The sequence below is a fragment of the Falco cherrug genome, chromosome 7, assembly GCF_023634085.1.
Source record: "Falco cherrug isolate bFalChe1 chromosome 7, bFalChe1.pri, whole genome shotgun sequence".
Lineage (NCBI taxonomy): Eukaryota > Metazoa > Chordata > Aves > Falconiformes > Falconidae > Falco > Falco cherrug.
The window spans coordinates 42,036,877-42,061,793 of NC_073703.1; the positions used below are offsets into that span (position 1 = coordinate 42,036,877).

The 24,917-nt window shown below is 43.1% G+C and overlaps 1 protein-coding gene across 3 annotated transcripts in view; it reads left to right on the forward strand.

The window, feature by feature from the left end:
- ITPK1 (inositol-tetrakisphosphate 1-kinase) overlaps nucleotides 1-24,917 on the forward strand; it is a 150,082-nt gene that overhangs the window by 103,909 nt on the left and 21,256 nt on the right. For all 3 annotated transcript variants that reach the window (XM_055717210.1, XM_055717212.1, XM_055717211.1), the window contains exon 6: nucleotides 23,676-23,774. In XM_055717210.1, the coding sequence (XP_055573185.1) occupies nucleotides 23,676-23,774 (99 nt within the window). The remainder of the gene's footprint in view (nucleotides 1-23,675; nucleotides 23,775-24,917) is intronic.

Here is a 24,917-nt window from a genome sequence, read left to right on the forward strand (position 1 = left end):
TACGTGAGGTCAGTGTTGTGGTGTGTAGCTTTGCGCTGAGCTACCTCTGGTCTGGGTGCAGGAGGGGTAGCGTGTTGTTTTACAAAAGGCAAATGGAAGATGAATGGAATTACTCAGGGCATCATGGTTTACCTCTAGCACTTCTCATCCAGATGATTTGATTCTAACTAACATTCGTGGGTCAGATCTGTGAGTTCACTGCCTTTTGGTCTAGAATGATGAGGAAGATTTTCAGTTTTCTGACCTTTTGTTGTTCTGTCATTTCTTTGCCTTCCATTTCTCGTTCCGGCTACGTGATCTATGAATGTAAGATTGAGCAGGGATCTTTTCTGAGAGAATACTCATCTGTTTCCCTTAAAAAGGAGCATGAGTGAGAGAAGGCAGATTCAGAAGAATAGGAAATTCAGGCTGCGTAATGGGGTTGCATTAATAATCATGAGAATAAATTGCTAGTCCTTGTACTGCTTTTTGAAAGGGATATTGCAAAAGAAGTCAGTAATTAAAATTTAAGCAGTTTGGGGTATTTGTGAAGCTATTTAAAACGTAATTATTCAACAAATTATTTGATAGAACTTAATGCCAGTTATTACAAAGTAGTGGGAGGACAGATTCTCAGTCGACAGAATTTTGATGTCAGGGCATGACTGTGGCAGTTAGACTCTTAGGAGAGCAAACAGTGAAAAAGACTGTTGTTTGTTTGGTTTGGTGTTTTGGTTTGGGTTTTTTTGTTGGGTTTTTTTTTTAATCATCTGTTTTCTCTGTCCATATCAAATAACATGCTGAAAGAGGATACTAAGAGCAAATGAAACAGGTTTTGATTGTTTATCCTCAGTTTCAGCTGTCACCAGTGCTGGAAGCAGCTCTTCTCATACTGCGGCTCTCTTCTCACTCTAGTGAGAAAAACATGATTAGAGAACATCTGCTCTAGTTCAATGGATACAAGCATCAAGCAAGGTTATTTATAAGAGGACCTGAGGCCACCTGATTCTAGGTTGTACACATGTACAAGACTAGAGCATGAATTCTGCTGGAGAGTGTTTATTCTTAGAAAAAAAATCAGACACAATGTTCCAATACCTGAATGCAGGTGCTTTACCTGCATACTAAATCTGGGTGTGGAGCTTGACAGACACTTTCTTCTAAAGTGTCTGGAAATGTGTGCCCATCTCTCCCTTTCCATTTTATTAACCCTTGGTTGTGCCAGGGCCACCAGTATTTGCCAGGTGACAGTGACCTGCTCTAGGCTCTTGTGAACACTGGCTGCTTGAGCAACATCCACGCTACATGCTATGGCCGTACGCACATGAGGTATTCAAACTGAACATCCCCTGTGCCTCGTCCCAGCGTGTCCCATTGCTGCAGTCACCTGTCTGCATGGGATGTGGCCCAAGGCTGTGCAGTTCCAGGGTACCATATAACTTTTTCAGTTACTGTTTTCAATAAAGAAATGTATTTATAGAAGGATCAGGAAGACCGTAGCACAAATCTTGACAAACTGATAGTGTTTAATAAAAATTTAGGATTAGTTTTAGTTTGCATCTTAACAGGAAGTTTATGAAGTAGCTGGAGTGAAAGTGAGGTCCAGATCTAACCCAAGCCTGCCACAGATTTCTGTGTTCAGGCCATCTGGTTAAGACTATACTCTGAGTTAACTACCCAATCTGCATGTGGCCTTCCATACCAGTAGTGAATCTGTACTTACTTGGTTGCACTGTATTATGCACAAGGTCTAATGCCTAGTCTTTTATATTTAGTCATTCAGACAGTGATGTTTGTCTTACCATTGCAGAGTACTTCTGGCAAGCAAGAACAATGAGGAGAGATACTACTTAGGCTTCAGATGCCAAAGTCTCCCAAAGTAGCAAAAATCTAAAGCAGTGGGGTTTTTTTCCCCCATCCTCATCTGTCAACATCTCCAAATTTGTAGTGTCCCATTCTTGTCTTTAGAGCCCTTCTCTATTCAATTTGCCTCAAGCCAAGTAAAAAACTCAGGTGTTTTATATGATGTAAAGGGTGCAGGAGACCTGGTGGGACCCCTGGCTACCTGTCTTCATCTTCTGATTTTCAGTGATAAATTAAGGCCAGTGTCAGTGCTGGGCTTTGTTGACTGTTGACAGAAGAGGGGTTATGGAAATTCAGTACAGATTGTCATTCAAGCAATATAAGACCTATTTAATAAAAAGAGCCCTGGGGATCAAGAGTGAAGAAATTTGCACAATGAAATGCTTTTCTTAGGCTCACTGTCCACTCCAACTCACTCTTCTGCTTCTCCAGCAGTGAAAAGTACTTGTGTGCTTTCAAGTTTGATCAGATTGCAAGGAGCAGCCTCTTGGAAGAAGGGGTCAGAGAAAGATTAATATCGCTGGGAACTTGGTGTTTACTATTTCAGTGGTGCGACTTAGTTTTCTCCTTTATACTGATTGTCATTAGGGTTAAATAAATGTCATGGCTTTTAAAAATAGTCGACAAGAGAGACACTGCTTTGTACTTTTGAAACAAAACATATCCTTAAGGCTGGACAACATATCTAGAGTTGAGATAGCATGGTAATTAAAATTAATGATAATTTAATGTAATGATCCTTATCCTGTAGGAAGACTTGTCTGCACAAAGTGAAGTATTACATATGCTAAAGCCAGAGTTTGATGTAGGGGAGGAAAAGTCCGTGGGCTGGCGATATGTCACCAAATGTTGTTCAAATAAACCAGACTGTATATTTGTTTTTTAATTAAGCTTAATATATGTGTCTGTGAAGGGTTGCAGCTAAACTTTGGTAGGCTGAGTTGGCCAGAGAACTGCTGTTCCTAAAATAGGATTTATTTGTTATTTTTGTATTGCATTTACTATTTGAGACATCTCTAGCTGATGGCTGGATAAGATAATATCGGGATGGGTCTGCTGTTTGTCACAAGGCTTCCTGAGTTGTCTTTTGCCAGTGCTGACCTTCATGGTACAGAACAATGGTACCCTTACTGAAGGGTTTTCCACAGGGGGAAAATGTCCATTGGCCAAATTCTCACCGTCATCCTGCAGACAACTCCGCTGAGAACCAGCACCTCTGATGTAATTACTAATTCAAGTGATATTACTGAGATTGGAGACATTTGTTTGCTTTGGTTTTCAGTCTTACAGCGTCCTGAAATACTATGCCTGGCTGTAGCAGGTGAAGCCTAAAGCAGCAGAAGCCTTCTGTGTTCACTGTGCAGAGCGTGCTGTGTGGCCCGTTGCTGGGGGCAGGTTATTTCTGTGTCATGGTTGCATTTAGCTATGAGCATTGCATGATGCAGGAGAAACATACTTTTCTTCCAGGCTGTATCTTTTTCCCATTAATGGGTAGCTTTTATTGCTGAGCATCTGTTAGCTCAGAATCATAGCAGCCTCTGCGTTTACAGCTCCTTTTCAAGGTAAAAGGAAGATGATGGGCTATGGGAGTTACACAGATCTGGTTCCTTTCATGCTGCAGCATAATGAGTTGAGTACATCTCCTCTGGGAGGGGGGAGTGAGAGTTGTATGGAGTTTCTCTAGGATTCAAACCCAACATCTGAGCAGCTTTCTGATTCTTCCAAGATGAGGCCCAAACCGGACACATCTACTGCTATAGAATGAATACAAAAAGAATTCAACCCAATCCAGCTATAAAATCTGATTCTTGATTTAAAGTTGACCTGAAGTTAAAGCTTATTTCCAGCTATGTTATTGCCGATGTTCTTTATTGGAATTGATGAGCAGAACATGCATAGTATGGCATTTTTTATTTTAAATGAGGCAAGTGGGGTTTTGGAAGGGTGGGAGTGTATGTGGTGTATCTGGGCAGTGGGGGGTGTTAAGCAAACTGATTCCCTGCAGGTATCATGCTTGAACGTTGTTCCCTGCCTACCTGCATACTAGTCTTTGAAAATTCACATCTAGACACAACTGTGGATGAAAGTTGGTCAGACCAGGACTACCAAATTCTGAGCCGGGCCTGCAGTGCTTTTTTGTAACAGAGGAGTCTTCTCCCTCCTTCTGAATTGCAAGGGTGCGAGGATTTACAACCTGAGTTAACTGCATAGGTACTACAGAATATCTCTTTGATGGCCTCTGGTTAGTTTTCTAAATCACACAAAAGGAATGTGATATATGTTTAATGCTCTGTAACTGCGTAAGCACAGCTTCTAATCTTCATTGCAACTGCTGCGATGGGTTCTCTTCTGAACTAAGAAAATTTAAATGAAGAGCTAACTGTAAGGATTTCATGGTCTTTTTAGAACAGTTTCTAGTTCTTAGTAACTAGGCTTCATGGTTTAGTGCACTTCAATATGAGAGGTGGGGACTTTTTGTAGGAGACTGTGTTCAAAACCTGACTTGCATCTACAAGCATAATATTCTCTTGTGTATCTTCAAGTTCTTCCAACCAAGAATCTGATTTTTCTTTCAGTGTTACTGCTGTAGCCTTACAAGGGCTACGTAATAACGTGGTACATTGAAACACAATCTAAGTAACCTGAAGTCCCAAATCAAACTTAGGGAAATGTGATTTTTTTTTTCTTTATTTGTTTTTTCCCCTCCAAGTCTTGTGCAATGAATACAAGATTATCTGGTTGTCTGTCCTGTTTAGTCTCTACTAAAGATCCAGCATAAGTCTTTGCAGGCAAAATCAAAGATTTTTTTTGACAGAAACTTACACTGTGTTAGTGAACTGTTTCACTACAGTGGCCAGACCCGTTCTTTTCTGTATAGTAGCTTCACTGGCAAAGAATTTGATCAAACTGAAATGTGGAACTCAAAACTTCTTGAAGCAGCTGAAAGAGGAGCACAATGGAGGCCTCTGTGAATCAGGAGCAGCATGCTGATGACGAATGGGAACAGCAATGTGTTGTTTCTTCTGGTAAATATGAAAGCAGTAGGTGGTAAGCTTAAAAAAAATCAAAACATTTTCACTATCCTATACTGCATAGCTAAACAAGGAGACTCGGTGCCACGGGATGTTGTGAATGCCAATTTGTGTGGGTTTGAAAAAGCAGTGAGATTGATGACAGAAAAACCTATTGAGAATGGATAAACCCTTTACTTCCCTGAAGAAGTCCCTAAGTGGCTGCTGCAATGGGATATGACATGGACAATGCTTTCTGTGGTTTTATACTCTTCCCTAGACGTGTACCACTAGCCTTTGTCTCTGCTGGTTTGTCCTGTTATGATCAGGTGTCATCCTGATGCTGGAAAAAAAAAAGAAATGCAAAATAAATGAGCAAGGGATGCTGCAGGTTTGCCTGGCAAAGATCAAGGAAAAAGTGGGGAAACTGAAGGAAAAACAAAATACAGAGAAACAAAGTGAATACGAGGGAGCAGTTTCTATGGGAGAGTGTGAACACGTACCCCATCACTACAAATCTGCATCTTAGTTTCCATCCTTTGGAAACATTACAGGGCTCTGCAAGCCTGGAATACAAAGGATGAGCCTCATTCTGGGGAAGAGAAACACCTTACTGATCCCAGTTAGATGAATCTTTTTGGTCTCTTAGACCACTCGTCTCTTGTGGACTAGGATAAGCCTAAGGGCATAACTAGAAACCCATGAGCTGGTGCACACTGTCCCATCCCCTCTCATTCCTCCTATTGGTCATACTGTAGTCAGATGGGTATTGAAATAAAAAGCCAGCTGACATCTTTCTAGGCTTCTCTGATGAGCATCTGGAATGTAATGCATGTGAAGTTATTTTAAAGGGGTTGGTGCTGGTGCCTGCAGGTTGTACCTGCTGGCTGAGGTGGTATGCTGCCTGTGAGGACCCCACTTTGTGCTGAGGGGTGGCTTTTGAACCATTCCTGGGCTGTGTTTGCCTGAAGAAGTGGTCTGAAATTTGGCTGACTGTGTTTTATCCCTGGATTTTGGCAACTTTATGTAAGACACAACATAATTGCTAGACTCATGCTGCAGAATGTAAGTGCTTTTGAAATGGGATGCAAAGGTTAAAGTGAAATTAAAATCCTTAAGTGTTTTTTGAGGAAGGCTGAAGTAAAATGAGTACAGGGCTGTGCGGAAGTGATCATAACCTGTAATAAATGAAAATCCTTTAAAAATCATAAGTTGCTTCTTAGAAATGTGGATTCTGAGACTTCTCTGGGATTTCTTGCTTAGTAGCATAAACAGGAAGGGGAGAGGAAAGGGTGGTAACTTCATTCATACCTAACTGTCAGACTCTTGCAAGTAAAGAAATTATAATTGCCCAGTTGGCACTAATGTGTTTGCAGTGCTTCATTTTTCACTGTGCTACGTGAACATCTAACCTACTATTTGCCTTTCATACAGAAAATTAATTTCTTCTTGTCTGAGATAGACTTGCAAAGTATTTATAGGGGAAGAGCTATAAAAGTACACCAATATTGCGGAAAATAACATGAGTGTATTGGCTAGATGACAGGGATATATTTATAAAATACTCTCTACTCGGGCAAACTTAAGAAAACGGCATTGAGGACAGGGTATTCATTTCAGTAACAGACCAGTAACCATTGCCAAAATGAACATAATTACTGCTTCATGGTATACAGAGCAAGGGTCATCCTGCAGATTTAAAAGCAAATTCAAATAAGCACGTAGCTCAGCCTCACAGGGGAAGAATAAGAACTGAATAAAGCACATAGTGTAGAAGAGTTACGTTTTCAAAAAACGCTGAGTTACCAGCTGTGTGCCCTGAGTATGCCCTGGCTTAGACGTGTCTTCTGTTTTGTTTTAGCTAGCAGAAGCTGCGGCAGTGCCCTCCTCCTCAGGATCCCGCTTTGTTTGCCTTCCGTGGCCATGAGGTTGCATCCTTTGCAGTAGGATTCTGTCCTGACGCCACAGGAGGATCAAGCCCCTGGCTCCTCCAGCGAGGTGGCTGCACTGGTTTCCCGCTGGGTGTTCCAGTGGCACATCCTCACACTAATTGCTGTACTGTCATGGATAGCTTAGGGTCAAGTATGTCTGAATGTCACAGGTGTCCTGTCCTCTCTTGGGCTGTGGGGCATGCTTGCCTTCTTCCCCAGCCTCACACCAGAAAAATGCAGGTGAATGAGGAGGGCTTGTCGGGAAGGAAGGGGCCTTTCTGGTTTTGTGGTTTTCCTCATTGCTCAGCTATAGAGCAAATGTTTACCTTCCGTGAGTCTGTTGGAGTTAAAGCCCGTGTCCTTGTGCTCTAAACAGGGCTAACAGAAGGAAATGAAAGACTTCAGTTCTACAGGCCCCAGAAGTCCAGTGTTAACTGTGTTAAGTGCTCTGAACCCAAGGTGACGTCCTCAATCTCTCATTTAGGAGCAGCAGGAAATGAGTCCTGTTAAACTGTCTCATCTCTGTTTGTTCCTACCTGGAAGCCTGAGCTGTTGCTGTCAGATGAATGAAGTACTCGGAGTGCCTCGCTCCTTTGTGTATTGGTATGAAAGTGGTCTGCAAAATCAAATAGCAGTAGTGACAGATTTTTGCATGAGTGAGGTAAGTTTACTGCTGTGTGCTCTTTGCTGGTACCTTGTCACCTTGGTTGTGGCCCCCTGGCAGTTTCAAAAGCCATGATAGCTTAACCACTATCAGGATTGCGGCTGTGTCCTTTGCAGCATTACCCAATGTGCGGTCATCTTTTTTTCACAAGAAACTTGGAATGTTCTCTCTTCCCCTTTTAGTAAAGCACCAAATCTCCTGGCAGTTTCCTGCCTTTGTACTCTGCTGTGCAGACAATTCCTAAGGAACCTGAAGAGACTTATTATTAAACCCTTGATGGAGAAGCTTGAAATGTTGATGTTACATGTCTGAAGGCTGGAAAATACTGGCACCTGCTGTGTTTCTCTAGTTCTGAACACAGATTTATTTTTTTTCCGCTTTCCCAGCTCAGCAGTATAATCAATTCCTCTTCCTGTGGAGACGTTGCAAGGAGTGCTCAGGGCATTTCCTCCTCTGTTCTGCTAAACTAAGGGTTTCCCAAGGACAAGTGCGTTGTCAGGCTGAGCTGTGCTATGTTCCTGCCTGCTTTCAGGTCCTGTGTCATCTCTGACTCCTGGTACATTTTTGGAAACAAAATATCGCCCCTACTCATGGAGTGAGAATCTTCCTCTGTAACTGGCAACAGGTTGTGTTTTGGCACTGGATGAATGATTTTCTGGAATTGCCTGTACAAGTCTGGTATGTCGTAACTACAGCATTCGGCTGCTGCAGTCGGTGCATACATGTGACTAATAGTCAGACTTACTGGAACAAAGCAAATGCTGGTACTGCCGGGGTGGTGTCCCAGTACGGCGCTAACAGTCCTTGTTTGGCATATGCAGCATTCCTTCCCAAGTGTTTTCCTCTTCTGGCTGAGCTGAATTCAGCAGCACTGGGAAGCCACAGCAGTACCCTCCTCCACACTGCAACTCAGAGAGAAGCTGCTGAGGTCAGGTTTTGAAGGCTATTCCCCATGAGACAGAAGGTACATCACTCCTTTTTAGCAGTATTGAATTTTACAGCACCCTGTCCACAGTAGTCTAATGTCTTCTGTTGCCCTTGTCTCTGGTAATGTGAAGAAATTACCCAGAAAAGCTGTATGTACTCTGCTTTGCTGCTTAACACGTGGCACTTGGGTTTGTGCTAACAAATAGCACCAGTGCAGGCCTCAAGGAAGAGGAAGAAAAGCTAGAATGTTCTTGTCAGGGCAAATCCATGGTCTCTGAAGTCTTGTGTTTGCATAATCTCATCTCCTCCAAACAGGAGTTCAAGTTGGGAAGAGCAGCCTCCCCACCCCAGAGAACTGATGTGTTTGTACAGCACGTGTACTACTTGTTTCTGAAGTGCTGTGAGTGCTGACGTGCAGATCCTTGTGTTTGAGAGGCTCTATAGCACTGAGCTCATCTGGATACCTCTGTGGTGCTGGTGGCACAGTTACAGTTACGTGAAATCGTGCGTGGGCACACAGGCCAGAAAAGCAATTTCTAGTAACCACAATAAAACAAAACAAACGGACAAGGAGGATTTGAACTTCCAGACACATGAGGAGATCTTATGTAAAGCTTGAGCTATCTGTCTGTGTTATGTATCTTTGCAAATCCTAGCGTTATTTAGGATCATGTTCTGCATTCTCGGAATAACCTAAAATGCTCATACTCATGTCCAATGTGCTGGTCATAGTTCTACAAACATTTTCACTGCACTTCAGTATTTGTTTCCTTTCTCTATACTTAAATGCCTCGACAAACATTGTTCAGCTGTTGCATTGTGAGTGGCTGGTGATTCGGGATGGATCCAGGAACTGGTAAGTTCTTGGTTCAGACAGGCACAAAGGATGAGGTTTTCCACCTCTGTCCACAGGCTGTCTCCTGGGGAGTCCTTCTAGGATTTTGTCTCTTGTTTTCACTGTCTGTAAAATGGAGTGGTGATGAGCGCTGCCTTTGTAAATATGGAAAGATCTCCAAATGAGATCTGCTGTATGACAGCTTGGGAGAAATGCTGGTACATCCTGAGCTGGAGCCTGCTGCTGAAACTGGTCGTTGCTTTGGTCAGTTCACTCAGGTTCTGCTTCATCTTTGCTAGCAGTAAAATGAAACCCCCATTGGATAGTCCAGGGATGCTGAAAGAATCTTTGGTGCATGTGAAACTTTGTGTACTTGAAAAAGTTTGTGTAAATGCAATGTACATCAGTAAGAGAGGTCTGAATTTTCTATGAGCATTCTTTTGCCTGCATTTTAGCTAGTTGAAAAATTTCATCTTAGCATTTACTCTGTGGGTTGTTTTTTTTAATTGTTGCAAACACAAGCTAGTTCTTTTCTTCTGCTAGGAAGTAGATTAGTTAAGTTTTGACCGAAAGACATGACTACATGTCTCAGAAATCTACTAATTGCCCTAGAAGTATTTAGCTTCCCCAGACCTGTGGATATGTTCTTCATTTTGGAAATGCTCTGTCTCTAACATCTTCTGTTGGCCCTGACTTTGCTAGACCCTTTTCAGTCTGTCAGAAAGAAAATGAGTGCCCGGATTCCCGAAGCCTGGAAAAAGGTCATTAAATAGATCAGACAAAAAGGAAATAGCATGTCTACTAAATCAAAGATGTTTTATACAAACCATGATGGGTCATGCTGAGAGCTGTCTAGCTTGTTGAGCTTAGCAATGATTCTCTCCTTGAAAATTAGCCAAGAATTTACTCTTTCCATAACTTCCTAATCCACCTACACAGCAGAGTTCAGATCCTACAACTGGTATGCTATGAACTGAGCATTCTTCTGACTGGGTAGTCTTTCATGCTTCGATTACAACGTAATTAAGAATAGTTTAGCCTGTGGTTTCACTTATCCTGTTAGTAACTTTTTAATTCTTTCGTGCAGAACATAACTTATGTAGAGCACAGGATTTCAACATACTTTTGCAGCATTGTTGCCCACCAAAAAGTGGATTGGAAGATAGTCAGCAAGTGCAAATGAAGTACTCTTAAGTCTTTGCAGCTATTTACTTCTCAAAGAAGTGTATGTCCTGAAGACACAGGATGTTCCTTTTCCTTTGGGAAAGGATCTGGTCAAAACTGGAAATTGACACTGAACAGAAGGGGGGCTTTCCTCCTCACTGATCAGATACTCTGAGCCACAAAGCATGGTGGTGTTTTCTAAATGGATGTGTCTGTGTGACTCAAGGCGTCTTCCAGAGGGTCCCTCTCTCAGTCACTGTCGTGTGCCCTGTCACTGGCTGTTGTGAAAGGGGAAACACTTGTTATTTCCTTACAAACTTGTAGTGCTCTCAGCCCCCTTTGTGTTGAGTAGCCAAGGGGTGGATAGGGCAGAGTCATCAGCTAGAAGAGCAGGTGGGACTCTGGAGTGGACAAAAAGGACAACCAGCAATGTGTAAGAAGACCTGTGGACAGTCCTTTAACGAAAGGACCCCCAGGATGAGAGGGCTTAGGCAGTGACTGTTCTGCATTCATAAAAGAGAGGGAATCAAGAAGAGAGTAATTAAGAAGTGGCTATGACATGTAGAAAGCATAGCAATTTTTAGAATGTTTTGATTTTTAGGGAAAGCATGTCCCATGTACCTTAAATCCTGATTAATTGGTTTTTAGACATGACAGAGATAGCTGTTATGTCAGCCCTTAAATGGATAAACCAATGGGGGGAAAAAAGTGTACCTCAGTATATTCGGTCCTTATGTCAGTAGATGGGAACTACTTGCAGAGGCTGGTACGACTCCTCCTCCAGCCCAATGCAGTACGATGAGTTACACAGAAAAAGATACCCCTCACTGTGTGACTTCATACCAATCAGTTAGGCCAGAGCAGAAGCTGTAATCCAAGGATAATATGTTACAAGCAAAACATTCAATAAGCAGCAGCAAGCCTGTGCTGACGAGCCCAAGATGAAACCAGGCACGCTCCAGGTCAGGTGGACCAGGGTGATGTTTGCTCTTCCCTTTAAACAAGTAAAATTGTACTAGTAAGTTTATCTGAGAGCTAACCTTTGCCAAAGTGGTGAATATAATTCAGGGATCTATTTGTCCTGGCCAGTACTGCTAGATGTAAACTGAGGAAATCGGCCGCAAGCTCTGTGACCTTCCTGGGCTTCCCTTCAGGGCATTTCTGCACACGGACATCTCCTCTGCCTTTGCTGTTAAGCTGCTTAGACAGGAGATGGTAGCAGGCTCATGAATTAGGAGTCAGTGTAGTAACTGAAGCCAGAAAATTCTATTTCTTTGTGTATTCAGGCTATACAGGTCAGCATTGTTCCCGGCAAGACAGGAATGCACATTTCAGGAGGATTACTTTGCAGCTACCTTTGTGAAGGTAATTGTCTGGCAGCAAAGGGCAGTTCATTGCACCTGACATGAAACTGTCTTTATAAAAGGTAAAAGTTACACATATATTCAGTACCAAGAGTCTACATTTTTCTTCAGTGAGCAGAGATAGGTATGTCCAGAAGTTATTAATCTTAAACTATTGAATGTATAAATCGCTGTCCGCATGTGCCCATTTCCTCTAACTACACTGGTACACAGACAGCTCGCATAGATAGACAAGTTGGCTGGCGTTAGGTGAGATTAATTCCCCCTTCCCTCACAGTTATCCCTTAGCACGTGGCTCCTGAGAGCTCAGAGCCATACCCAGCAGGCTGCTGTTGCAGGGTGCCTGGCTCCTGGTGCTGCCGTGTGTGCCGGCATGTCGGTCAGGAACTCCGCTCTGGTGGAGCTGTCCTTCCTCCCACTGCCCTTTTGTTGCCATATCCCTCCTGCCCAAGTGTTACCGGAGGAAATCAAATGCTGGACTTGATGCTTTGAAGCATTGAGGTTTTCAAAAAGTAAGAGGCTTCTGGCAGCTGTTAGCTGCTTTGCATGCCCAGCATCAAACCAGGGACTTGGGCACTGACTGCACCAAAGAGGGGGCCAAAGACCCAGCCTGACAGCACAAGAGAAAATAGAAACCGATTTGTTCTGGATACTGTTAGAGGGTCTGCGTCTTGGTAGATGACATCCACAGAAATAGCAAGCTTGGATGCAGGCCTCTTCCAGTTCAGCAGCCACTACCTTTTCTTCATGGTGCCAGCCAGAATCCTGGTGCACAAGATTTCCTCCTTACAGGCTGTCAGCAGCATAGAAATAGTGTCAGCTCCCTAAAACAACATGACTTCAAGGTAGCGGTTAAGGACTGCTGGTCCTTGCCTCCCAGTATCTTCTCACAGGCATTGCACGGTGTTTTGACCGTTTGGGAGCCAGCGTGGGAGTGCTATTCGCTGCAGTATCTACCCAGAGTGTTTTGCAGTTGTTTAGGAAAAAAAGTGTACGGGCTGTCTGAAGACTAAGACTTTTTAACGGAAGAAACTAATCCAATGTAAGCAAAGTGGTGTGCGTGCATTCCTTTCTAGAGTTATACTAACATAATTATAACAGGAAAACATACACCGACAAAGCTTTCCCATGTAGATAGGTCTTTGCTCTTTTTCTTTCTGGTGTTTAAAATAGATGTAGCTTGTTTGTCTCAGGAGTTACTTCTTGTAGGTTTCAAGGTGAGCCCTATCCACCTCACTTCGGAAAAATCATCAAATCACACCAGTCCCTGCAGTGAGCAACAGCCTTTTTTGGTGTGCTGTACTTCAGTTAAGCTGTCACAAACAAGTGTAGGAGCAGAGTCCTTCGAGGCCAGAACCAGCGTTTCACAGTTACAGTTTTCCAAAGTGTTTCAGGATTGTCTACAAGTCTTTAAGATCTTAATTTGAAAATACAAGATGTTTCTTAATAAAAAGACCTCTTCATCTGCTGGTGTTTTTTGCACACCACAAAGTGCAAGCTCTGAATGATGAGCAGTGTAGAAGATAAAAGCCCCCATATGTTAGAAGAGTTTACTAACACATGCAAAGGCAGTGTTAGGACAGGGCATTACCTCCTTGTTTCCCATGTTACAGGTAAACTCGGGACCAATGATTATTTGCATATGTTATTGAGTTGGTATTTGTCTCTGCTTAGGTTTCTCTGTCCTTGTTTAAACATGTATTTGTTTCAGATTAAGCAGTGCTTTCCACTGTTTTTATTGAAATACCATGTCCTTATGTTTCATCCGTGATGCAGGAAGAAGGGCATTGCTATTGTATGGCTGTGTTCTGGGAAGCTGCTTTACATAATGAAACTCAAATGAAATCAGTGGTCACCAAGTGTCTGGAAAATCCTTTTGACCTCTCAGCACAGACCCACAACATAGTAGACTGGAGATGCTCAGCCACAGGGCTTGCTGTCAGCCCTGCTCAGCAGCGCAGTGGCAGTGATATGCCTCTCCTACTATTCAGTGTTATCCCAAGGTCTTGCTGCATTTTGTAGATCTCCATGTAACCTTTTGCACTTAACTTTGCGCTCACATATGCAGGAGTTGGTAAAGTAATGAAATAGTTCTTCATGTTTCCGCTGGCACTGGTGGCATGGTCTGAAGCAGGAGCTGGAAGCCCTTTTCCTCCCTGGCTCGAGCTGCAGCACAGCTGCTGCAGGAGTCTTGCTGTACTACAGAGGCTTTGGTTGATACCGTTGGAGCCCCTTCCAGCATATCCCTGAGATGCCTCTGTACCTTTGAGGGAGTTTTGTCACTATTTCACACTCCTTATGTGCTGCTACTTTGCTTCTGACCCAGCATGTATAGATTGGAAGTGGTATTTACTGAAAGCATGGGACATGCATTGTTTAGTCTCTCCCAGGATTTAGCTTCCAAAAGCTCATTAAACTGATCTGGTTAAGGGCCATCAACCCTCTTAGATTAGAGCTATGAAGAGCTTCAGTGGGCTCTACTTTTCTGGGTGCATTAATGTCTGCGAATGAACTCTGTCATGGACAAGAAAAAGCTGCCTGCATCATGTCTGTCATCATGCCCCTTACCATGCATATACTCACTGATGTTTTTCTTTTTTACTACGTAGTATCTTCTGTATAAGACACAGAGAGACTGATTCTTCAACTGCGAGAAAGTAACTCACTTAAGTCAGTGGAGTTACATGCAGATAAAATCAGTAAGGAATTCAGTATTGGGCCTTCAAAGCTTACCTTAGATTCCTAGGTATGATTAGCATCCCACTGCTTGGAGCAAAGTGGTGCTCTCCCTGCTGTGAATTTCTCATGTTCATCAGTTGGTTATGAGCAATTTTGGTGCTACATTATCTGATCAAGCACATGAGGGCCCTGATGCTCACACCTTTCCTTCAAACTCCAACATATACTATATAACAATATTATTTGCTCCAACTGCCTGGCCATTTTCAGGCTCTATGTGTTTATACAGGGAAGTGCACACCACTATCTGTTGTTCTCATCCACCATCTGGGCCAGGGGGATACACATCAGCATGAGACCAGCTCCTGTCCTGGAGGTGTGTAGTCTGCAAATTGGGAGTTTAGCTTGGAAATGTTTTTGTACTCGTCTCAGTAGTTTCTTAGCTCAGTATTGTGGAGAGGAGGCATGAGATCAGCTGCAGGGGACCATTAGATGTCTTTTGTATTTCACAGGAAGGAGTTGTATTTGGACACTGGCTCTTGGGTCCGAGGCTCATTTATCATTCTGTGTGCTAGGGTAGTCCATGCTGGTAAGAGTACTAAAATCAGAGACTTCTGTTGCTTCAGGATGTCAGTGCTAATTATCATTCCTTTATCCAACATATATGGGTAAACATAAGAAACAGCAGATAGAAATCACTGTTTAGAGACAGTTGAGTTGGCTTTAATCAGGGTTCAGGTATTCATCTGGAACCTGACGTTTGCCTTTTAATACAGAGCAGACACGCAGAGGCGATTTTGCATTGTCTGTCTTCTGGAAATGCCTTTGGGCTTTCACAGATATCGATACTTTCGATGCCATGGTTCCGAGTGGAACATTATTGGAGTAAAAATGCAGATAAAGTCTTCTTTGACTTTCATGTCTTTTCCTTGATGAGGAAAATCGTTTTCATTCTTCTGTAACATTGGAAATGCTCTGGCCTGTTAAGTGATTCCCCAAGTTTTGATACAGCTTCAGTGCTCTAAGGAATAAATGTTACCATGTCAACAAGTCATTCTAACAGGTTTTCTCCACCTTTTGTCATTACTTGTCAAAGAGTTTTGCCTAACACAGAGGTAACTTCTTTGCACATAGTCTAAGAAGCACTAGAAGTTTTATTTCCTTCTCCTGGGAAGTCAGTCCATTTGCCTCCCTTCTCTGTGGTCAGAAGTGCCAGAGTGCCTCCTTTAAAGCCTTTGCATGTGATGCTACTGAGAAACGTGTATTCATCGGAGGAGGATGAATTGGAGTTGGTAGATAGTCCAGTCTCTTGGGTAACACTGTCAAACTGCAGGAAATAGGCTTTAGGTTTTGTGTACGGTAAGCATGTAGACATAACCAAAGTGCTGCTTTTTTCAAACGCCTAAAGTCATGTGTTTTAATAGTTGGAGTTGTGCTGGTTTTTTAAATTCAACTGCAAAGCTTCCTGTCCCTTTCATTTGCAAGGTGGTGAGTAACTGGTCTTACCTACTGAAAAACGAGGCTATTTGATAATGAACACACATATCCTAGCCCTTGCTCTGCCTCCTGCATGAGATAGTCTTTCAGCTCTTAACTTGCTACATTGCCATGAGCTTGCTTTATCAGCTGTGTCAACGAACGTCTTTCACCACAGGTCTGTTTTAACTGAAGGCATGTCTGTAGCTGTACTCCTCTATTGCCATGTACCCGTGAGGCTCCATCACCATGAGAGCTGAATGCTTGTTTGCAAAACGTGCCTCTTTCAGCCTGAGGAGCCAAGAGATGAGGTGGATTCCTTTCTTAGGAATCAGAAAGGAGCGTTTTGCTTGCTGAGGAAAGTGGGCATAAAAGGGAAGTGTAGATCTAAAAGGTAGAGGATGATTCTGTACAGACCGTAGCTTTGTCAAATGGTTGTCTCTGAAGAACAGTTCAGCTGGGGGAAGAAACTCCATCAGGTTGGCTTTACTTTGACTTTTGCTTTTGTTTCTTCTTATCTTTTATAATTTCTCATCAATCTAAGCTGAATTCATCATGTTCAAAAAACGTAATCAGCACTCCTAAATTGCATGGAAATGGCAAGTTATTGCCATTTTTTAATAGGTTTATTTGAACTATTTTTTAAGAATAGTTAATAATATTTTAAGAAACTATTTTTGAATAGTTTCCTACTTATATTGCATTGTGAGATTTCCTCACTCACTGACCAGATGTTTCAAAATCACTACTTTATTGGAAATGGAGACTGTTGCTCTGCCGACGTTCCATTTAACGTAGATACTCAGTGCACAATTCCTTTTATGTCAAGCTAAGGTAAAGTTAAAATGATGTCCTCAAAGCTGTGTCTGCTCTGCCCTCTTGTGTCTTTGGAATGTGCTGCCACATGCTCCCCAAATACAGCTGTATTATATGAGAACTGGAATTTTCCCCCCACAGACGTAGGGGTAAGATGCAAACGCATGGGTATTCAGATATGGGCTGATTTTTCAGTGATTGACATACGTTTGAACTAAATCTGTTCTGCTGATATTCCTCCTGCACACATATGTCTGAGGGGAAGGGAAAACAACTTGAGAGTATTTTTAATACAGCTCAGGAGTGCTAAAATTAACCTGGTTGAACACTCTGTAAAGTTGTGGGGTTTATGAATAAAGTTGTGCCATTTACGAAGCACCTACCTTAACGTTACGACGCACACAATTACCTACTAGAGGAAGGACTGAGAAGGGGGTTCTTCCAGATGACAGAGGCTGAGCTGCTATGAAGTTGTGGGTTGGTTTAGCTTGGCTGACTCCTTGACATACCAATTTTTAACCTTAGCAGAAGCGACAGTTCAAAGCTATGGTAAGTTTACAGTGATTAAAGGGATTCTGAAGGGCAAAAAAAACCGGTCATGCAGTGATTTAAATTAAGATACCTTCAAGGTAAGTTTCAGCAAAAAAAAAAGAACCTGCTGGCTTCTCTGTGTGGTTGGTGGGTTGGTTGTTTTTTTTGTTTGAAAGGAGACCGGGGTGAGCTGGAAGTTCAGGTTTCCTCCCCTTATTGTATTAGGAAAATAAGACGTTGTCCTGGCTGTGCATCCTCTCTGTCCCCCCAGGAACAGAGTGCGGGAGTGCAAGCTGGTGGAAGGTGCAGTGAAGCGCAGTTTACTGAAAATACAGTAATTTTTAAAGAGGCTTAAGCATTTTTGAATCAGAGAGCTAACTATTCTAATAAAGAGTGGCTTTTCTCAACAAAGTAGGAAGTTCAGAGTTTGGTATCGTGTGCTGTAAATCTTCCAGATAGCTTAAGGCTTAACATTTGCTCTGTGAGTGCTGGATGATGACTGACCTGAGACGGTCCTGACTTCGACGTGGATGTTTTCTCCTTATCTTAAGAGTGTTTACAGCAGAGACCAGCACTTTTCAGGAACAGCTTTGTAATTTCTCTGGATAGAGCATTGTACAATATGAAGGTTGTGCACCCGGTTTCTTCAGAAATAATTCTGGCAGCCTTTCCAGCCACAGAGAGCAACTCGGGCAAAAGCTGTGCTCCATTTGTAATTGCTAAGCAGCATTAGGGGATCACGCAGTGATGTGCTTTGGGCCATGTCTTTTGCACACCTGTGGGATTCCAGGCCTTATCTTGTGCTCCTTTGACAAACTGCTCCTTCCTTCATCTGTTTCAGAAATTCACTGAACCAACTTTTACCTTTCCCTTGTCTGTCCTCAGCATGCCTCTCTTTTGGTGGTCTTGTAACATTCTGTGTGTAAACAGAGAAGATGCTGATAATGAGACAGTACTGGGCCTGGTCAGGGGATAGGATATTCTCGAGTAAAGACCGTATGTTTTATGTTTTCCCAGTAATACTCAGGATTTCGGTTGCTGATACTCAGACTGAAGCTTAAAACGGATAGTTTGTTCAGCTGTTGTAATGATCCCAGTAACATCAAAAAGTGTTTTTTTTCCTGAAACTCCCTTAAATCAGCTCCATAAAGCCTTACCTCGCCAAGGGGAGGCGAAGCCTTCTCCCCACTTTGCAAATGGGAACTCAGACACAGGACATGTTTGGTAACCGGGTCGTGGTCTTGCGGCGAGAGGGTGGTGGTGCTGGGAATAAACACTAGTTCTTCAGCCTGGCTGTTCTGCTTCCTAATCCCGATAGTGAAGGATAGTGAATTATGACGCAGGGAGAGTTGAGACTGTAAATCTGAAGTTTAATAGGCAGTGGCCTCCTCATGGCTTTTTTTTTCCTGGCCACAGGTTTTGAGCTATCCTCACAGATGGCCATAAACTCTCTATTTAAGCTCTTTTTTCTGAAGACAAGGAAATGCAGTTTGTTGATCTGTGAATGCAGAGTATTGGATCTGCAATTTGTTATTTGTTGTCTTACCTCTCCAAAATCGTAAGGAGATAAAATAGGAAGCTATTTTTTGGTTCTTCTGTACTTACAGTTTATTTTTTCCCCACAGTGATTCACAACTGTCCTCTGTGTCAGTACTTCTCAAATTTTTGCAGTGCAAGGACTATCTACCTTCATCAAAAACCATCCAGGGACTGTCTTGTACAGCCCTGACACAGTGGTTTCCATTAACTATCACCAAAGATTTGGTTCAACTGGGAACAGCCGTGTATCGCTCTTTACTTTTCCTCTGTTTTGCCCCCTGCTGAGTGGGAGTGTGTGGTTTCTTGTGCCTTCTTCCTTAGGGAGGTTTGAGTATCCTGTAACTGTTTGGCAGCCTGTCTGCCGGCCACCAGTGGTGCATGAGCTCTGGGTGGAGGAGCACTGCTCAACACCTCTTACTAAAGCAGGTCCTAAGCATAAAGATTTCCACCAGTTCTCACTGCCAGAAAACTTTTTTCCCCAGCCGGTATTTAGTCTGCATCTTCCCCATCTTCACATCCCATTGCTCCTGTCACTACTGTTGAACTTCATCCAGAATAATCCCCTCCTTAACACCAACATCCTGGTTTGAGTACTGTTTCACCTCTCTCTTGTTGGTTAGCTGCGTTACTCGTCCTGTAAACTGGCCTTCATCAGTCATGTTTCCCACCTTCACAATAATGTTGTTGTGCCATGGGAATGGAGCAGAGCTCTGACAGAGCTCACCCCAGAGCAGGATGTGCCAGAGCTGACTGCCCTGACGCTGTGTGGAGGGAGGTGGTTGCTGCCTGTCACCCACGACCTGTTAGTGCCAGCTTCCCTGCTGTCTTCAAGGTCCCACTGCATGCTCCCCCCCCTGCATTTGCAATGAATGTGATCCTAGCTGTGATCTCCGTTCAGAGGTGACAAAGGGTAGGTAGCAGTGAAAGAACAGAAATGACAGTTGAAAAAAACTTGCATAGAGAAGAAACGGGGATGGGGGTGAGAAAAAAAGCAGAAGGTAACAGAGAGGAGAGAGGGAGCTCCCTGTGAGAGCAGAAAATCTTGAAGAAAAGGGAGAATAATTTAAGGAAAATATAGAAAGCAGACATCACAAAGTTTGTGCCAAGGCATACAATAAAAATTAGGATGAAGACAGGGGAGGAACACAGTGACAACATTTTGACTTTTAAATTTAATTATGATGTGTTGTTTCAAACAACAGAAATTCTACAAATACTTTTGGTACTTGTCTGAGGTGAGAGCTGAACCCTCTTGAAATCTGAAGAGTCTTTCCTTGTTGCTGTTAAGTTGGCAGTCCTAGACCTGGCATGGTCCATCTGGAGTCCTGGCTGTATTTCAAAGGCAGGTCTTTGAGACATTACCAGGCACTTAAAAAAAGAAAGAAATGCCACTAAGTGTGGCCTGTAAAAATGTACAACCTCTTACATCACAGCAGTCCTTTGGCTTATGGAGAGATTTTTCCTGCTGATATTATTCTGTTCAGTAAAGGCTGCATGAAGATAGGGTTCATAGTTATGGTTATCTTTTCATTGTGTCTGTGTGAGGTTTTAGTTTCAGATCCAAAGTGGAAAGCATAGAAATTGCATTTGTAATCATCTCTTAGGATTTAAGGGAACTTGTACATAGCTGAGGATGGAAGATGAGGCAGAGTCTTTTCCAAATTTGCTGGTTTAGAAGACATCTCTTCCAGTCAGTGGCATCCCAATGCATAGCTCAGAGCTGAGTACTGATGGTAGAAAAGCCACAGTGTCAGCTCCTCGCATGGGTTCTGGGTTGTGTCAGCTCTGGGTTCTGACACAGAGTCACTTCTGCTAGCGGTGCACAGCTATTGCAGCTCTGTGGGTGTCATGCCATAGTTGTGGCCTCATACTTTAATAGTTCTCAGACTGCTCTTCCAGAAATGCTTCATCCACACTAGGTCTCTCTGATTCAAGTAAGAATATTGCTTGGTTTTAGATTGGAGGGTTAGGCTGTAGTGGCAGTGCAAACGGTCAGTGGTGGGGCAAGACTTACATTACCCATTCTGAACTCTAGACTGTTACATTTATTTTTTTGTGTATTTATTGTTGTCCTTTTGGGCAGTGGTTTCCCTTGCTGACAGGTCACTGCTGGTTTGTAAATAAACAGTGACAGTGGCCAAGGGTCCAGCGCTTGACAGCAGCTCAGTAAGATCCTGCTAAAGCAGCTTACCTTAGCCAGAGGAGAGGGGAGGGTTCAGTGTAGCACTGGGTGTTCGTTTGCACTTTGTGGGTTGTGTGGTGTGGTTCTGTGCTGATGTGGAACAGTACTGAGATTGACCCTCAGCCACTGAGTTAGGTCTGTCCTGGACCACAGTGCAGAGAAGGTGTGCTGAGACGGTTATCGCTGGTAGCAGGAGCTTGGTGACGAGAGAAAGCTTCAGCATGTTTGCCGCCCTGGGAAGGAGGAGCAGATCGTCACTGGCAGCTGGAGGACTATTCTTTAAGCCTACAGCTGTCTTCAGAATTGCAGCGTGTGCGATTAAACTCAGAGCAGCAGCTTTCTAGCTGTGGGCTGTGCTGAGATCTTGTGTTGAGCAAGGTTTTGTTTGTCCTCAGGTCTGGCTGTGAGTTAATGGTCTGGTTTAGAGGCTTCAGTGGGCTGGAATTACCTTCTTGGTGGAGAAAATGCCAGTGCTGTGCAAAGTCAGCAGGAGCAATTTGAGATGCTAAGAGTTTTCTCTGCTACTTTCTGTTGATCCAGGTGGTCTTTTCTAAGTTAAAGAAATTACTGTTTGCCCCTTCCTTCATCTCCCCATGCAAGTGTCATGTAATCTGCAGGAACACTGAATCCTCCCTGTCTCCCGTTCCTGTTTGCATGGAAGAAAAACGGAGGGAAGTGAGATGGAACCATACGTCTCTGTATCTGCACTCTGAAGGCAAAGTTATTTGTGAGCCTTAAGCATATGGGTGGGAGAGCTGCCAAGCCAAAGTTGTTCCCAAGTATCAGTAAACCAAATCTGATGCCTTAAATTCGTTCAACTAAGGAACTTTTGCTCTGGCAAAGGCTTGTAAATATTACAGTACCTGTCACTTTTGGATGCTGCTTTCTGTTTTCATAGCAGCAAATTGAATGCTTTGAAGTCTGGGATGTTTTGTTTAGCTTTGTAGAGGTTGACCTCAAAGCATCAATCTTTCTGCTCCTTTTAGGATGTTTGAAAATAGTCTTTTCACAGAAGATTTCAGTATTGCTAATGGCCAGAGTTCTCAGATACTCTCAGAGCATTGACGTGTGCATTGAGATATGTATATCAAAATGTAGAGAGTTTTGCCTCTCAGTTACTTTCAGTGATTCAATTTTCTCTTCTGTGTGAGGGAACATGCATAAGCATTTATTTATAATGAAGTGAAAAGCATTAATCTGAACAATGCTTATGAAGTGGTTTCTGGATGCATGGCTCTCTCAGAGTATATAGTTAGTTTTGCTGAGTTTACATGCACTTTTCAGTTTCTGCACCATCTGCACAGTGTACCCTCCACCTGTTTGGATTCCCTGTGTTCGCCAAGATACATATGGGTGGTAATAACGGTCACGTTTTGCTTATTTTCGAGACACATTGCTGGTTGATATAAACCTGTGACTTAAGTTTGCCAGATATAGTTGCATCCACCGTTTGTACTGGTCTCCAGTTGCTTCGTGGAGAAAGGTGTCATGCTATTTCTCTTGAAATTAATCTTAGAAGTGAGTTTTGGCAGACCTGTTCTGAACTGCAGTTCAGTAGTGCACAGCTGACTCAAGTTGTGACTTGTTTGTGACTCCAAAGTTAACCTGGCTGCAGCTAAAACTCCATGGAGGCAGTACTTTTAGGACTACACACACTGAGGAGTTAAGTGGGATAGTTGCTCTTACTTGGGTAATGTTCTGGCTTTGACTTTGTCAATGTGTGCACAGCTTTTGTCTGAAAGTGTTGGGGCCCGCTGACTTGTCCCAGAGCGATGGCTGAAGCCAAAGTTCTCTTTGCACTTGAAATTGCAGCCCAGCCCTCTTTGAGTGGTAGAGTTTTATGCTCAAGTACTTTTTAAGTCCTGCAGTGTAATCCCCTTTCCTGCTGCATTGCTGGGGTAATCAAAGTTCTGCTACAGTGAACAGGACAGGAATCCTAGAGCGCTTCAACCTACCGAATCACTAAGACGGCCAAGTTTTAACTCCAGCCTTCCCGCAACCCCATGTGAACAAGCACAATATGAGCAGAAACACTCCAGAGCAGAACTGCTGTTAAATTTTGTTGTCGTTCCCATGTTTTTTCTCCTTAACCAAAGTCCGTTGAGCAGTCTTGCCAAGGTGTCTCAGTGTCTCAGCAGTGTTCTGACTGGCTTTGCCAGCCCGAATGAGCACTGCTTTCACGGTAGAGAGGTCCCAATGGACAGTGGGATGTATTACATGGCTGGCATCTTGGCCGAAGTATTCCACACTGGAATCTGCCACCTGAGCGGCCCTACAGTACATATGGTTTTGTGAGACTGCCTACTCCAGCCACGCTTGCTGACCATTCAGGTTTTTGTAAAATGCTTTAGGAAATTGTGCTTGAAGGCATAACGTTAAGAGCCAAGATCTCAATTGCTTTTCACCTCACTGGCTAGGTCTTGTGCCGCTACATATTCCTAAGCAGGTGATCATTCTTGCTGCCTAACTCTGGAAATATGGGCTTCATATTTCCATTTAGATTATCTGAAAATTGGGGTTTTCATCTTCTGAAATGTTTTCAGAAACGTAAATTCAGGTCTGGCTGACCATCTTTCTGGTGCTTTAATATCAACTTTTAAAGTAAAGCTGACTATCAAGAAGCACTTGGAGAGAGCTGGTAATGATGCAGCTGAGAAGCTAAATCCCTTATCTCCATTTGAGGTTTTGTGTTTTGTGGGGTTTTTGTCTTGCAGATGAGAGGATCTGTTCACCACCCTTTATGGAGCTGACAAGTGCCTGTGGAGAAGATACCTTGCAGCTTATAGAGAAGAATGGACTGGCATTCCCATTCAGTATGTACATGAGCTTTTCCTTGGTACTTCTAGTAGGTTCTGAATATTGCACATGCACCCCCAAGACATAGCCAATGCTGTAGGAGCATAGGTTTCATTGCCGAAGTGTCAGGGATGTTAAAACCTTCCTGAAACAAATGCTTTGAAGCACTCTTCTTGGAATATGGAACAAACCCCCTCCCTATCAGCTTTTACTTTGCCTTTTTTTGATGTTCCTTAATTTAGACACCTCACTACAGTAAACGTTCATTCCTGGGAAATGCTAATAGTTCTAACAGAATTAGCCTTTTGCTCTGTACTTGTGCAAGAAGTTTTTTCTGCCAGCTGCATTCATTATTTTTCTTGAGAAAATTGCTGCCTTGCTGACTGCCCCCTTTTTTCACCCACCCCTCCCTTTCCCTGGTCCAGGCTAGAAATACAATCTTGGGGAGTAGAAGAGAATGTAAAAATCGCCATACATAGCAGGCTCCAAGGGCCCACAGCCTCAAACAGCTGCTATGAACTGTTTGTGCTTTGTAGCAAGTTTCACTGTGGAGCTTGAGCTTTAATTCGTTCCTTTATTTGATTCCTTGCAGTATGAAGTGAGCAGAATTGGTTAGTCAGTGTTTGTTCCCTTGGTGCTTGCCTCATTTGTAAGGTCCAGGGGTAAAGTCATGTGGAAGAAGCATTGCTGTCCCAAACGAGGCAGGCCTCCTGAAACTGGATTGTGGAGCAGTAATTTAAAGCCCACTGAATGACTTTGACCCCCGCCTCCCTCACCCATGCACATTGTTCTCTTGATACGGGCTGGCTAGTGCTTAGTAGACAGCAGCATAGTCCATATATTCAGAAGGCCAGAATCAACCCCTCTAAATAACACTGAAAATTAATATAACTGTATCGTGAGACTGCTTTTTCTGTCTCCTCTCTGGTTTTTTCCCCCCCCTTAAAGACACTCCTGCTCTCCAGAGCATGTGTCTGTGGGACATCATATACCACTTCCCAAAATTTCAAGTTACCAACTTATTTTGGACTCTAGTGCAGGTCATCTGCCTTTCGTAGCTGCCTGTCCTCTTGCCTGGCAATTTGACTCTTCCAACAACTCTTCCAAAGAAGCGTTATTCTATCCACCCCCTCCCTACTTGAAAGTCTTCATCTCCTTTG